The 17384-nt window shown below is 40.9% G+C and overlaps 1 protein-coding gene across 1 annotated transcript in view; it reads right to left on the bottom strand.

Annotated features, from left to right (window-relative positions):
- Positions 1-278: 278 nt before the first annotated feature.
- LOC142228233 (uncharacterized) overlaps positions 279-17384 on the bottom strand; it is an 87371-nt gene continuing 70265 nt past the window's right edge. Inside the window, exons 11-12 of the mRNA XM_075298618.1 lie at positions 1098-2324; positions 279-1020 (exon numbers count right to left, since the gene is read on the bottom strand). Of these exons, the coding sequence (XP_075154733.1) occupies positions 697-1020; positions 1098-2324 (1551 nt within the window). The 3' untranslated portion in view covers positions 279-696. The remainder of the gene's footprint in view (positions 1021-1097; positions 2325-17384) is intronic.

Below are 17384 nucleotides of genomic sequence, written 5' to 3' on the forward strand. Positions count from 1 at the left end.
TTTAAGTTTTGTTTTGAAAAACTATAACGGCTTAACTAGCTGTCAATTAACCCTTTCGACCCTAAAGTTGCCTGTGGGCAACTTTTTGTGTTTTGAAACTCACTGTCACCGTTGTTTTTGTTCATAAAACTGTGATGGTATCGAAAGCTACAAGTGTTTTCTTTAAGTAATAAAAAAATAGCTAATTTGGTTGTCAATTAGCAATTTTTTTTCATTAGTACGCACGTGTCTCAATAAAAAAAATATTTGCGAATTTAGAAAAAGGGTTTTTATACATGTGACTTTTTACAAATATTACAACAAAAATGTTGAAAGTTTTTATTAAATCGGTTGTAGTACATATCAAGTAAAATATTTGTGGAAGTCAAATCTTAGAATTGCAAAAAAATAAAAAAATAAAAAAACATGTGTAGAAGTTTCTACGCAATCCATAGTGGAGGGTACATAAGATTCGGCCTGGCCGAACTTACGGCCGTATATACTTGTTAATACTCATAATTGTTATAAAAATTTTAAAAATAACACAAATGAGTTTTTAATTTCACTATTTTCAATCTACAATAGATATGTATTCGGTATTTAAATAACAATATGTATATTCATTTATGGGTATGGTTCAGCACACAAACATGAGTAACTACAAGTACTATATAATTTCTTAAAAATCAATTAACATCACAGGCCTCAAAAGCTTAATCACAATCGGTTAGGACCCATCAGTATTGTTGCAAACGCCATTAACAGTATCCATATTGCTCCTACCCTCACAGAAGTGGCAGAATCTTTCAATGGAATCGTATTGCAGTTGTCGGTATGGCAGATCTCGCATTGGTCGCTATCTCCACATACCACTTGTGAGGAACATCCACGGGTGACAACACCATCCGCTCCGAAGGATGTTACACAGCTATCATTTGCATCATAAACTAGACATATAAGTGGATTATACGGACTTGTAGCACAGTACTCGTCGGCAACTGAATTGCAAATATGACAGGATAGGCGGTTGATGGGGAATACCTACAAAAAAAAAAAAAAAAAAAAAAACAAAATTGATGTGTAATTGAAAAATTATGGTATAGTTTCATTTTGTATACTTCTTTATTGCACTTGGATCCAGCACAGGCGGCACAAGTTCCAGCTCCAATACACGACTGTTCAGATTCATTCAGTTTGGAAAGACATCCCCTGATGGTATGTCCTTCCAAATTAATATAAGTTACACACTGGTCATTGGGTGAGTTGCATGTTTCTGCAGTAGTAACTCCTAATGGATTTTGACTACATTGTGGTGTTTTATTTGAATCACAGGCCAAACATTCAGTTGTTGGAGGTAGACGTGAGAGTTCATTGCAATCGTTACCTTTACATTTGTGCAGTTTGTTTTGCTCTGTCCACTCAACAATATCGCTAGCATTCTGTGAAGAAACACAGCCTAGCAGATCTGGGCGTCCATTTTCGTACTTAGCAAAGCAATAGTCGTTGTTATCGTAGATATAACAATATTGCCCAAAGCTGTTATTGCAAGATTCTCCGTCACAGACGTGACATTTGAGGCGGTCTTTGGGAAATACAAACGTATTACAATATTCTCCGGTACACATGGCACATTCGCTTCCGCCATTACAATCTTGCTGAACTCGCAATTCTTTGTCATCTAAACAGGAACGAATGACTTGCTGGTCTCTCATAGCAACCATACATTGCTTGTAACATTTCCGAGAACCAAAGCCGGAGTCAGTGGGTTCTATGGCACACGATATATTTTTAGAAGAGTCACAGAAAGCACAATCGACATATTCCGAAACACTCCAGGCGCTATTGCATTCATTTGACTTGCAGCGGAAACACAACTCTGGATTTTGGCGACAATACAGGTCTTTGTAATCTTCCACATCATCGGAACATCCACGACGGTCCACTTCTCCCAATGAGTTGAATACGGTCATACAATCCTGATTGATGTTGCGGCTAGAACATGTGATTGCTGGGCCCAACGAATACAAACACTGTTCACCAACACAGGTGTGACATTGAAGAGGGAGCACCTGCCACATTCCATGATATCCATCATCCCACTTATTATATAAATCAATAGAGTTACATTCGGTTCCGAAGCATGATCGACAAGTGGAAACATCGCTGGCGTCGCAGAAAATATCACTCTTACAACCTCGAATGGTGACATTTCCGCTTAAAGCTGTCATACAAGATTCAGTATCGCTGACAATAGGACATGCCATTTTTGAAGTAGGGAATGACTCACAATCAGGTTCCTCTTCCGACGTACATGTGAAACATTGTTGACGGTCAACAGGGAATATCTGGGAAAATATATATTAGCAGTTAATTGGAGAACGATATGTCATATGTACAGAAAGATCCTAGATGAAAGATGAGCCTTGGCGAGAGCTTTTTCTTCTTACTGAAAATTGTACGAATGAGTAGATGATGTAAGACCCCAAATAGTTTCTATAATAAATATATCAAAACTCTACTTTTTTTCAAATCTTCGGCAGAAAAGTGTGATTTTTTTTCGCAATACTTTGCATAAAATGTTACTACCAGTATTACATGACTCGTTTTTAGTACCATTAGATGGATTTAAACATAGTAGAGGAATTTAAAAAAAATAACTTATGGCAGTTTTGTTTAGTTTAGTACTTATACAGAAGTCTCCCTGTAGGAATGGTTTCTTTGTCCGACTTACATAGTTGTGGACTCTTACCAAGATTCTAACGAGGTCCGATTTTGACTTATGACCGTGATTTGTATAAACCATAATTTCGATGGACTAGTAGACTTTGTAAGCCCTTATAAATAGTTCTCCATTTTTTGCTGGGTTGTGTTTCACTGTTTATTAGAAGTTTATAAATATAATAACTAATTTTCATACTGCAATAAAAGTTAAGTGAGAAAGTTCAAAGACAAATATCAAACACATTATATCACTTATCGCTAAACGGTTTGAGAAACAAACAGAAACTCTATTAAGGGAAATTGATAAGACATCGGAAGTCTTTATGAGAGGTATCAAATTCGAAAAGATTTTAACTCTTTTAGGGAAATTGATAAGACATCGGAAGTCTTTATGAGAGGTATCAAATTCGAAAAGGTTTTAACTCTTTTAAAGAGTAGGGTCAGGGGAAGTCTGGCACAAAAACTGATGTACGTATTATTCACTCCTTGATTTCCACACATGTGTCCCGTATATTTCAAAACAATCGGACTACTTGCTTTTTCGTGTTTATACAGAAATAGGTTATGCATATGTAAAACGGCCAACCATTTTTTGTTTGTTTTTTAATTGCTCTGTATTCAAATCGTTCTCTGTATTCAATCTTTTACATTTCCTGTGAATTTCAAGCGTGGTTTGTCAAGGGGAATAAATCGGAAAAAGTAAAAGTACTTAAAAATTTACCATATGAACATTTGTTAAAGTTAAAGGAAAATGAAGCACCCTCTACGTTCCTTGTCAAATTAATGTAAATTTAAGTTTTTTACTTAAAAAGTCTGGCGAAGCCTGTGGAAAAATCATAAAATTATATACCGAGTTCCCATTTATCGACAATCCTCTAATTTCTATTTTCAAAAAACCGGGCAAAAGGGAACTCCCCTCCTTCGCTCCTCCCCACCCAGATATCGTAAATTCACGTACCCTATATTCATATCACAAACTACCCAACTTCAGTATACCCCTTCCCTAACCAGACATTGAAAAATCTTGCACCCTGTATAAATTTAATCATCTTCTCCCAATTTCACGTAAATCGGATTAATGGTTAGATTTTGCTCTATTATTTGTAAAGGGACGTCACTTTCTCTGCAAATTCCAAGAAAATCTGTAAACTTTCCTTCAAGTTTCATAGTGTGGGGGGAGGAGAAGGTTTCCGTCCAAATACCCAAAACTCAAGTACACCATATTGATTTCAAGAACATTTTCATTACTTTTTTGGCGACGCTTTTTTTGCTGGGGACTAACTTGCAAATTAGAAGACGGTGTTAATCTTCTGCATCACCCTTTAAGTCTGCAAAATTTCATCGAAATCGGTTCAGATTTAGATATAGCTCCCATATATATGTATCGCTCGATGTTGCCAAATTAGGTCATAAAACCCTTATTTATCACTCGATTTTATTTAAAGTTTGCTAAATGTAATCTCCTATAGCACTAACTATATGTGAAAAAAATCATCGACATCGGTTCAGATTTAGCTATAGCTCCCATATATATGTACCGCCCGATTTTTCTAAATTTGGCCATAAGACCCTTATTTATCAACCGATCTTACTCAAAGTTGGCTAAATGTAATCTTCTATAGCACTAACTATATGTGCAAAAAATCATCGAAATCGGTTCAGATGAGATATAGCTCCCATATATATATGTATAGCCATATTTCCCCAAATTTGGCCATAGAACCCTTATTTATTTTCCGATCTTACTCAAAGTTGGCAGATCCAGTCCTCTATAGTACTAACGGTATGTGCAAAATTTCATCGAAATCGGTTCAGTTGTAGATATAGCTCCTATATATGTATCGCCCGATTTTGAAAAATTTGCCCCTAATAACTTTATGTTTGACCATAGAGGCCTCATTTCTTAACTGATCTTACTCAAATTTTGCACAAGGTAAACTTTTCTGGTATTAATCAACCCCGCAAAATATTATGCAAAGTGGTTCAGATTTACATATAGTTTCCATATATATGCATCGCTTGATTTTCCCAAATTTGCCCATAATACTCTTATTTATTAACCAATGTTACTCAAATTTCAAATTTTGATATACTAACCAATCGTATTTATACGTACTTGTAGCTCTTACATAAGAATATTGCACGATTTTTACAAATTTGGATTTATTACCCACACTAATTGAGCGATTTTCTCTTTTTTTAATAATGGGTTCAATATTAGTGGAATACTAACCCCGTAGCTGCAATATCAACTACAGCCAGTGTTACTAGAAGTAGGAGAAATTTCCTACACGGATGAAAAAGACTGTTTTTCATATGTTTGGCTATAAACATTATATGTTTGGAACACACATTTTTAAACACAATATTTTTAAGTGCAAGCATATAATGTTCATAAACTAGCATAACATGTTTGGGACATATATGTTAATATGTTAGAACATATTATGTTTGGGACATAAAATGTTTGTAAATATAATATGCTTGGATGCAAACATATATTAATTTAGAAATACCCTATAAACATATATGTGTTTAGTAGCTTGGAACGCTATTTAACAGGGAGCTATATTGAATTAAGTTGGTGGTTGTTGCTTGTTATTACAAAATTAACATTTTATTTTCCCTTGGGCAATTGATCAGCTACTTCTTTGATCCTTACAAACTGTGTGGTCCGCTGTTCGAATCCCCGTCCGGCAAAAGGTAAAATTAAAATAAAATAAAAATCATAAAATTGAATAATTTCTTCTACAATGTTTGTATTACAGAAAAAGGTGCTAAGAACTAAAAAATCTCGTGGAAGTGAGAAAGATGTGGGGGAATATACAATTAGGCAGAAACAAAATTTTGAGCATTCAGGTCGAAAATCTATGTTGTTAGCACCTATATTACCTGTTTATTTTCATAATTCATTATGATTGTAAATATATAAATAAATAAATAAAATTTTGAGCACAATATTGTTAATTTTTTTAAGCATATAATATTTTTGTGTGCAAAATGCTTCCAAACATATTATATGTTCACATAATAACATATTGTTATTTAGAAGACAACATTATTGAATTTGGATGCAAAAATACAAAATGTTTGGAACTTAGACTACCCAAACATATATTGTTTAGACCAATATGCTTTCAAACATATTATATATTGGAAGAGATCAAACATATAAATGTTTGGGCAATAAAATGTATATGCTTGAAGCAAAATATGTTTGGGAGTATATGTTACAGAAGCGATTTTTTGTGAGGGTGTAAATATGAGCAATGTAAGGAAAGCATTATGGTAGCCATCGCCTCTGCAACTCAACAGGAGCCTAGCGTCGATCAGCCGCCCCCGCCTCAAGTAAATGTGTCTACTTTGAAATTGCCACCCTGTCACACACCACCCTTCGAGGGAGGATACTCTAAATGGCCGGCATTTAGAGACATTTTCTCCGCGGTTTTCGGGAATCATCCGCATTTATCCCCAGCTCAAAAGTTGTATCCCCTTCGCGGTAAAACTCGAGGGGAGGCAAACGATATAGTGAAAAAGTTCGAACTAACCGATGCTAACTTTAGTTTAGCATGGGAGGCATTGAGAAATCGCTACGAGAATAAGCGAATTTCGGTGAATCAGCAAATGAAGAAGCTTTTTTGGATTCAAACAGTTTCGAGCGAGTCGCCAAAATCAATTCGATTGATTCAAAGTGCCATAAACGACAGTCTGGCAATTTTTAAATCTTACGACATATCCGTCGAGAACTGGGATCCAGTCCTGATCCACATTGTCTCCTCAAAAATTCCCGACGATACTTTACGGGCCTGGGAAGATTCCTTGGCAATTCACAAGGAATTGCCTTCGTGGCAGCAAATGGATTCGTTCCTTTCAAATCGAATCGAAAAATTAGAGACAGTTTTAGACTTTCGAAAACCCAATACAAAAGATAATCATCACCCGAAGTCTCAATCATTCCATGTATCCGAGACACAACAAAACCGTGATCCTAATTGCAAAAAGTGCAAGCAGAATCACTGGTTAATGTCCTGCAAACATTTCAAAGCATTATCCCCGCAAGAACGTACCAAATATGCCTTGGAGAACAAATATTGTCTAAACTGTTTGTCCCCCAATCATTTTAAATCTAATTGCACTAGCAAGAAATTATTCGCAAAATGTAAAGGGAAACACCACACAATGTTGCACTCAGAAACGAAGTATACTTATACACAAAATTATCATCAAGGCTATGGTCCCCGCGATCCAACATTGGATGGGCCGTCAACTTCAAGCGGAAGTCAAGAAAACACGTTCCTAAATACCACAGAAAGGGTCGAAGAAATTAACACACTTTTTTCGCAAAATGAGAGTACTACGATTTTACCCACAGCACGAATTTTTTTGGAACATTGTGAGCTTTTCGCAATCAGGGCGCTTTTAGACGCAGGTTCAGAACGAAGTTTCGTGTCCAAACGCATTCAACAAAAGCTGTCCATCCCGATTGAAGCCCACAACGCTCAAATTTCGGGATTAGGGGGTACAGTCGTAAGCAGTTGCAAGGGGAAATGTGTCCTTACGTTAAAGGCCCCGAAATCCGATTTCACCATTGTAGTCAAGGCGTTGGTCGTATCAAGTTTAGCCCATTTCTTGCCTTCGCGGCCAATTAGGACGACACTTCTCAAGCAAGTGAAGAATTTGGACCTCGCGGACCCATTTTTCCATAAACCAGCTCCAATCGATATGATCATTGGTAGTGATTATCTTCCCTTTATCAATAGAACGGGAACAATACTTCAGATTGGTGGTGGTTTAGAGGCACGGGAGTCTCAGTTCGGTTGGTACCTGTCGGGTCCAGCAGATTCCGAAAATATCAACACATTTTCAACGATGGTGTCCGTATCCGACGCTTCAGCTCTACACGAGCAGCTAAAGAAATTCTGGGAGCTCGAGGAGGTAGAGAAACCTTGATTTTTACAAATCAACGACTTATCGACAAACTGACGGTCGATATGTAGTCCGACTGCCATTCAAACCGGAATACCCAAACGACATATCCCTAGGGTCCTCGCGGCACATGGCGTTCGCTCAATACGTGCGAATGGAAAAGAATTTAAGCAAGACACCAGACCTAAAACAAGAATACGATAAAGTTTTCCGCGAATACGACGAGTTAGGCCACATGGAACTCGTCCAGTCGAATGAAGAAAACTGCGATCACGAACCAAACTATTTTCTTCCACATCACGCCGTCGTTCGCCCAGAGAGTAAGTCCACGAAAGTACGCGTAGTATTCAACGCGTCGAAAAAGACGACTAGTGGACACTCTTTAAACGACGTGCTCCACTCCGGACCGATTTTGCAGCAAGACCTGGTTAAGGTTCTACGAAACTGGCGGTATTATCAATTTGTGTTCAATGGGGACATCCAGAAGATGTACCGCCAGATATGGGTCCATGAAGGCGACCAGAAATTTCAGCAAATTTTATTTCGTCCCGCACCGAACAAGCCAGTACAAACTTTTCGATTAAATGCAGTAACCTTTGGCGTCAACGTCGCCCCATTCCTCGCGATTAGAACTTTGATGGAACTAAGTAAAGATTGTCAAACATTGTACCCTAAAGCTTCGTGCATCTTACGACAGGAGGTGTATGTCGACGACGTCTTATCAGGCGCCCACTCTGTCGCGGAAGCACAAGACAAGCAGTACCAGCTTGTAAAAGCGCTTTCATCCGCAGGATTTCCCCTCAAAAAATTAAAGTCCAATAGTACAACTCTCCTACAATGCTGGCCCCGGGAAGATCTTCTTGACGAAGAATTTTTAAAAATCGAAGATCACAGCGCTATGAAAACACTCGGCATACGATGGAATGCCATGACAGATTCTTTTTATTATAACGACGATTCCATAGAAGTTACGCCACAAACAACGAAAAGGAAAATACTGTCTGTCATTGCAAGGCTTTTCGATCCGCTCGGTTGGCTGGGGCCCACCATAGTAATCGCGAAGATTTTGATGCAAGACTTATGGAGTGAAAAGTTAGGGTGGGATGATGATGTGCCTCCACCGATTCTAAAAAGATGGTGTTCGTTTGCCGAAAATCTACAAAAGGTATCAGAGGTCAAAATTCAACGATGGATTCGATATTCGCCTCGCGCGTCTGTGCAAATTCATGGCTTCAGCGATGCCTCAGAGAGGGCTTACTGCGCTGCAGTGTACCTACGGGTTCTTGACAATGATGAAAAAACTCATGTCAATCTGCTTGTTGCGAAAACAAAGGTAGCCCCTTAAAAAAGACTACGATTCCCAAATTAGAGATGTGTGGCGCCGAATTGCTCGCACGGCTTATTCAGCAAGTTGTAAAAGATGTCGACTTCCAATACGAGCTATTCCTTTGGACGGATTCGTCGATTGTCCTCGGATGGCTACAAAAATCGCCTCAGACGCTCAAGACCTTTGTGGCCAATCGCGTCAGCGACATCCTCAATATTGTTAATGTAAGTCAGTGGAGCTATGTGAAGACAGACGAAAATCCAGCCGATCTTGGCTCACGAGGATGCGCTCCTCAAGAGTTATCTTCTAGTCAACTCTGGTGGCATGGGCCTTCATGGCTATCCCAACCACGCGTAAACTGGCCAAAACCACGCAATTTTGAGCCAACAGATTTGGAAGTAAAACGAGTGGCCACTTATCACATCACAATCGACGGGGAAGAAATGATTTCAAGATTTTCGTCGCTCAATCGCTGCCTACGAGTAATAAGCTACATATTTAGATTTTACAACGCCTGCAAAAGAAAACTAATCTGCGACAACACAGTCTTACGTCATGAGGAAATAGAATTCGCGAAGCATCGTGTCATACTCCTATCGCAACAAACTGCATTTCCAAAGGAAATGGAGAATCTACGAGATAAGCGACCAGTACATGAAAAAAGCAGACTTCTGACCGTTAATCCGTTCATCGACGACAAAGGCTTATTATGAGTGGGAGGCAGAATTACAAACTCCGGGTTACGATACGAAGAAATACACCCAATCATACTGTCAGAGAAATCAAAATTTGCGGACCTTCTCATCGATTTCACGCACCAAATTTTATTACATTCGGAGCATCATATCATGGTTAGGTTAAAGTGGCAGCCCGATTAAGATTCAGGCTCACTTAGACTATTCAGTCCATTGTGATACCACATTAACTAAAAGTACCTATTACATATGGGCACTTCTAGTTTTAACCGCTGAACCTTCTTGATTATTTTTCTTTGTTGAACCAACCAGATTGTTCCAAAAACATTAGCAGACTGCTTAAGTTAACGTTTTCCAGATCCGCCAGTAATCTGAAGCTATATGCTCCTAAAAGTTGCTTGCGCTTTACACAAAATGCAGGACACTCACACAAGAGGTGTTTAATTGATTCTTTTTCCTCCGCATCATGACAGCTCATACAATAGTCATTATACTTCGCGCCAATAGTTTTTGCAAAATCGCCTATCAGGCAGCGACCCGTTATAGCAGATATCAGGAGTGATATCTGACGTCTCGAGAACATTAGCATATCTAGTGTGCGGTTTAAGTTGAAATGGGGCCATATTTGCTTGGTGTCGTTACAACCCTTGCAATTCTCCCATCGAACATTTGCCATCCTAACAGCCTTCTCACGCAGCATGAGCTTGAAGGTAGCTAGGGGCATACCAACAAATTCCAGTTCCCCTGGAATATGTAAGGTAGTCCCTAGCCTTGCCAACTCATCCGCTTCGCAGTTCCCCGGTATGTTCCTATGGCCAGGCACCCATATTAGGTGAATATTGTACTGCTCAGCCATCTCATTGAGAGATTTGCGGCAGTCGATGGCCGTTTTCGAGTTGAGGAACACAGAGTCCAAGGATTTTATTGCAGGTTGACTGTATGAGTATATATTAATGCCAATATTTGTTGGAACATTACTTCTCAGCCAATTCGCCACCTCTCTTATTGCTAATATTTCAGCCTGAAAAACACTACAGTGATTAGGTAATCTTTTCGCTATTCGAATTTCCAGATCTTTAGAATATATTCCGAACCCCACTTGTCCATTCAATTTGGAGCCATCAGTATAGAAATCTATATATCTTTTATTCCCCGGGGTCTGTGTACACACCCCTCACTGTTGGGAATTAGAGTTTCAAACTTTTTGTCGAAAAGTGGTTTTGCCAGGTTATAATCCACTACGTTAGGCACATCTGGCATTATTTTGAGGACCGAACTATGACCGTACATTTTTTCCGACCACAGCGATAGCTCGCGCAACCGCACAGCCGTTGTTGCAGCTGACTGTTTGGCCAAAATGTCTAAAGGCAATAGATGTAGCATGACATTAAGGGAGTCTGTTCCTGTCTTACTAAATGCGCCTGAGATACATAAGCTCGCCATACGCTGAACTTTATCTAAACAAGTCGGTTTCTGAAGTGCCGGCCACCAGACTACAACACCATATAGCATTATAGGTCTAACCACTGCCGTGTATAGCCAATGCACAATTTTTGGTTTTAGTCCCCACTTTTTCCCTATTGCCTTTTTGCACGAGTACAAAGCTACCGTGGCTTTTCTCGCCCTCTCTTCAATATTAAGCCTAAAATTCAGCTTCCTGTCCAAAATAACGCCAAGGTATTTTGCACACTCACCAAAGGGAATTTCAGTACCCCCTAAGGAAATGGGCCTAACCGTGGGAGTTTTACGATCTTTGCAGTACATGACTAGTTCTGTCTTTGCTGGATTTACACCAAGACCATTATCTTTCGCCCATTTCTCAGTCATCCGGAGAGCTCTCTGTATAATATCTCTGATTGTGGATGGGAATTTTCCCCTGACTGCTAGCGCCACATCATCTGCGTATGCCACCACTTTTATCCTTTCTTTTTCTAGGGAAACCAGAAGGTTGTTTATAGCAACATTCCAAAGAAGAGGTGATAGAACTCCTCCTTGTTGAGTGCCTCTGTTCACATACCTTTGTATGTTTGCTTGCCCTAGTGTGGCTGAAATACGTCTCTTTATTAGAAGTTCGTCTAACAGCCTAAGTATACATGGATCAACATTCAGAGTTGTCAGTCCATTTAATATCGAGCTCGGATGGACATTATTGAACGCCCCTTCGATGTCTAGAAACGCCACGATTGTGTATTCTTTGACAGATAGTGAGCTTTCAATAAAGCTGACTAGTTCATGTAGTGCGGTCTCAGTAGACCTGCCCTTCGAGTATGCATGCTGTCGTTTCGAGAACAAACTTGAATCGATGCTAGTTCTAAGATAAATATCTATCATCCTCTCCAGAGTCTTAAGTAGGAATGAGGATAAGCTGATTGGTCGGAAATCCTTCGCCCTCGAGTGAGAGGCTTTTCCCGCTTTAGGTATGAAAACGACTTTTGTTTCCCTCCACTTTCCTGGGATATATGATAAGTTGATACATCCTTTATATATCACCGACAACCAGGGGATAATTTTGACAGTTACAGCTTGTAACTCCGCCGGAGTAATTCCATCAGGTCCAGGGGATTTGAATGGTCCAAAGCTATTTAGCGCCCATCTTATTCTAGTTTCCGATACAATTTCTTCGACAGGAAACGACCGCTGAGCAACTGTGGCACCGCCAGTACATGGTTCAACCGTCTGATTTCCAGGAAAATGTGTGTCCAATAGTACCTCCAGCGTCTGCTCACTGGACATTGTCCAATTGCCCTCCGATGTTTTAATGAAACCTGGAGCGGAGTTGGTGGATGCTAGAACCTTCCGTAGTCTGGAAGCCTCGGACGTATTCTCAATACTGCTGCAGTAAGCATTCCAAGAGTTATGCTGAGCCTTTCTCAGTTCTCGCTTGTATCCTCTCAGATTCTTCTTGTAAGCGTCCCAGTCCTCAGGGGCTCTGGTGGACTTTGCCTTGTTAAAGAGCTTCCTGCAGGATTTCCTCATATTACTTAATTCCGTAGACCACCATGGTGGTCGATGTTTCCCCCTTGGCTTTCCTCTAGGGCATGCAGCTTTCAGTGAGATGTTGAAGGCCTTAGTAATCCGCTCCACTGCGTGTTCGATATCTTGCACATTTCTCATATTTGTCTCTGTTATTTCCGGTACCATCATATTGAACGATTCCCTATACCTATTCCAGTCAGCCCATTTTATTCTAGATTCCGACACAATTTCCTCGATAGGAAATGATCGCTGAGCCTCTGTTACACCGCCGGAACATGGTTCAACCGTCTGATTTCCAGGGAAGTGTGTGTCCAAAAGTACCTCCAACGTCTCCTCACTGGACGTTGTCCAATTTCCCTCCGATGTTTTAATGAAACCTGGAGCGGTGTTAGTGGATGCTAGTACCTTCCGTAGTCTGGAAGCCTCTGACGTATTCTCAATACTGCTACAGTAATCATCCCAAGAGTTTTTTTGAGACCTTCTCAGTTCTCGTTTATATTCTCTCAGATTCATCTTGTAAGTGTCCCAATCCTCCGGGGCTCTTGTGGACTTTGCTTTGTTAAAGAGCTTCCTGCAGGATTTCCTCATATTACTTAACTCCGTAGTCCACCATGGCGGTCGATTTTTTCCCCTTGGCTTTCCTCTAGGGCAAGCAGCTTTCAGTGAAATGTTGAAGGCCTTAGTAATCCGCTCCACTGCGTGTTCGATATCTTGCACAGTGCTCATATTTGTCTCCGGCATTTCCGGTATCATCGAATTGACCGATTCCCTATACCTATTCCAATCAGCTTTCCTAACATTTGGCGGAAATATGGTCTTTGAAGTACGAACAGCCAATCTGAAACTGATGTAGCGATGATCTGAGAAGCTATGTTCCCTCAAAACTTGCCACTCAGATATCTTATCATTCAGTTCCGGAGAGGTCAACGTTACGTCCAAAACCTCTTGTCTGTTCCTGGTGACGAAGGTTGGTGCATCTCCCTTATTGCAAACTACCAGGTTAGTACGCAAAATAAACTCTATTAGCGACTCTCCCCTTGCATTAGTATCACTACTTCCCCAAATACTATGATGTGCATTTGCATCGCATCCCATAATGAGTTTTGTCTTTGTTTTTAGTGACTCCTCAACTAAGGTCTTAACGGCACAGGGTGGCATCTCCCTATCATGTCCCATGTAGACCGAAGATACCCAATATTTGCATGTGGATATCTCTAGACTGGCTACGACAGTGTCTGCATTGCTCAATGAAGGAAGCAGAAACAAGTTTAGTTCGTTTTTAGCAATTATACATGCTCGATTTATATCGGTACCGGTATTATGCAAAAGTTTGAAACCCGGAGTGCTTAATTCACAGATCTTGTTCATATATATGTATGGTTCTTGAATAAGAACTATATCTATGTCTCCTTTCATCAGGAGAACTTTTAAGGCAGCACAAGCGGCCTTACAATGGTGAAGATTTATCTGGAGGAACCGTAGAACCATCCAAATTTTCAACCACCGTCACATCAGCCGCTTCAATTGAGTCATCAAGGGCTTCCTCTTCACAGATCTCGGTGACTCTCGCAACAATCCGCGGTTCAGTTTTGGTGAGGCTTGAGCCTGTAGAAACTTCCCGCATATGATTTTCGCCATAGTCTGCAGGTTTTATGTCTCCTTCGGCTTCGCTAGGAGATTTTTCCACTGCTGACTCTACCGGAGGCTTGTCCGTTTCGGAATCCTTTGGCTGATCGCTTTTGTATACCTTCATATGGATATCATGAAAGCCATAACTTACGCGTCCTTGGGTCTGGGCTAGATGTGGCAGCGACTCTATGTTTAATATAAATACCGCATGCCGTCTTGGTCCATCCACCTCATCCAAACGACCAACCTTCCAATCGGCGGTTGGAAGATCTGGGTTACATTCTTTTAGTCTCTCTAGTATTGACTCAGGATCAGGAGGGTTTGCCGGTATCCATGCATGTGCTCTAGGTTTAGCCGGTATGTCTTTTTTATCGACTAACTCCAAAGCGGCTCCTTCCCAAACTTCACCAATTAGCATCAATGCAGCTTTAAAGCAATCCATAGACCTCTGGTCTGCAAAAGCTATTAACTTATATCGTCCTTGATACCATCCAGCATCTTGCCGTCGAGGACTTGGTCCGGGAAACTTTTTTCGCACCTCTGAGTAGACACCAGACATCGCGTTCTCAATTTCCCCCCATTTTTGCCTTGGAATCATACCGTCCAATGCTCCTTTATTAATAATAGCCATCACAAGGCTGTCTTTTGCAACTGAGGCAAACGATCTTTGATCCCGTTTAGAGGATGGTAGCTCATCCGGTGATCGTTCCCTTTTTCCAGCTTCAAGAATTCCTTGAGCCCATTTTAATGAATCGCTTTGCTTAGCCGACAACGTGCTTGGGTCGACTGATCCTAATTTTTTTAGGATAAACAAAGCATTTCATGCTTCGCGCAATCCGACATACCCCGCGTAAAGAACTTGATTCGAAAATGTATTCGAAATTGCAAATCGTGCACAATCTTCAAGCACCAGTTCCAAAACCAACTGATGGCGTCTCTTCCAGCAGAGCGGGTCCAATTTTCCCTACCTTTCACTTACACAGGAGTGGACTTCGCTGGGCCATTCAATCTGCGGACCTCATCCATACGAAATTCGAAGACAATAAAAGGCTACGCCCCCGTCTTTGTATGCTTCTCCACGAAAGCCGTCCATTTGGAAGCTTGCTCGCAGCTGTCGACCGATTCATTTCTAGCAACATTTGAGCGATTTACCGGCAGGCGAGGTCTCCCGAAGACAATTTTTTCTGACAACGGTCGAAACTTTGTTGGCGCTAGTCATAAACTTCTGAAAGAACATCAAGATTTTATAAAAGCAGCTGGAAGGACTATCGTGGAGAAATACGCAGCTCATGGGTTCAACTGGTCGTTCATCCCACCTTATGCTCCCCACATGGGAGGATTGTGGGAAGCCGCGGTTAAATCTATGAAGACTATTCTTAACAAAGTAGCGGCCAATCACAACTTCACCTTCGAGGAATTTGCCACAATACTAGTTAAGATTGAAGCAATATTAAACTCCAGGCCTCTCTCGCCCATCTCCGAAAATCCCAACGAATTAAGTCCTCTAACTCCAGGCCACTTTCTACGCGGAGCCCCAATCATCGCCACACCTGAAACCAGGATATCCCTGTTGAATCGCTGGGAACGAGTAAAGGCTCTCCACCGAATCTTCGCGCAACGATGGAAATCGGAATACATCACTGAGCTTCAGCGCAGAGCCAAATGGAAATCCAGTAAAAATAATGTACAACCGAACGATTTTGTTATCATCAAGGACGATTTGTTACCACCCACCGAATGGCGACTCGGCAGAGTTGTCAAAGTTCACTATGGCAACGACCAAAATGTTCGGGTTGCAGAAATTCTAACAAAAGGCGGCACTATAACTCGACCAATCGTTAAATTGTGCATATTACCTTCGAAGTCCACGCAAAATACATACAGTCCACAAAACCTTACCGACAAACAGTAATTGCCTCTACCTCGCGTTAGAATAGCCCCACCTTGTACTATGATCACCCACCATCTACCTCTTAATCATTTGTACGCACTCCTTTCTATTTTGTACTTTCAGATCACCATGCCCAGATGTCACTTGTGTAACACCTCCCACCAGCTCAAATACTGCTCATTTTTTCTCTCACTGCACGTTGCACTACGCCATCGCACTCTGGTGAAAGCGAATATGTGCTTAAATTGCTTGGCACATACACACACAGTTGATGAGTGTGACAGCCCCATCCGGTGCCGTTATTGCGGCTCAAAACACTACTCTTTACTTCACGTCCACCCATCAGGCCAGGCAGAAGAACAGGCTCAAGCCCTTGAGGCCAAAAACGAACGATGCCCCAAAGCCAAGAACCAATATCGCTTGTTGACGCCACAACCAGCAATTAAGGTCACACCGCTCATCCGCACTGAAGTTACTTGGGGTGAATTCGAGGCAACTTTGACCATAATGATCAGACCGGAGTCTAAGCATTCAATGGTGTTACGCAGTGCCACTTCAAAATTCCCAGGATTTACGCCAACATATAGACCAGATGGAACCCCTTATGGCCGGTTCACCGCTCAAAGCATGCGTTCCCCATTTGAAATGATTCTACCACTGGTAGAAACCCCAGACTTCGAGTTGCCAGAGCCCATTGGCGACACACGGCTTCGCGCCCACTTCAATTTTTTGGTACCCCTTGCCCATGATAATTTTCATGACGAAAGCGACATCCACATCATCATTGGAGGGAAATCATGGGAGCACATCAAGAAGACGGCCGTAATAAAGCAAGATATATCTCTACCTGTCGCCCAAGCGACCGATTTCGGATGGGTGATACTAGGAACCTGGATAGGCTGTGCTTGCTCCCGTCATGAAGGACAAAACCCCATTCCTCTCCCACGCTGAGGCGGGAGTATGTTGAAGTCAGTTCAACAATTACTATAACAAGACCGAGTGATCTGAACTAGCTCCAAACAAAACTTATTTTCATTATTTACATATCTCTCAATTTCTCTTAATTCTAGAAAATGAAATGTTCTCTTTAGTTTGATTTATTCACTTCCTTTTTTGTTTTCTATTATCATTTTGTTTCTTTTTGTGCCTTATTCTTCGTTAAAGTTGAATGTACTGTTTGTTCTAACGGCCCAGGTGGCATACATATTTTAGATTTAAATTTAGTATCGTTTTGAAACTC

The sequence above is a fragment of the Haematobia irritans genome, chromosome 3, assembly GCF_050003625.1.
Source record: "Haematobia irritans isolate KBUSLIRL chromosome 3, ASM5000362v1, whole genome shotgun sequence".
In the NCBI taxonomy this organism is placed as follows: domain Eukaryota; kingdom Metazoa; phylum Arthropoda; class Insecta; order Diptera; family Muscidae; genus Haematobia; species Haematobia irritans.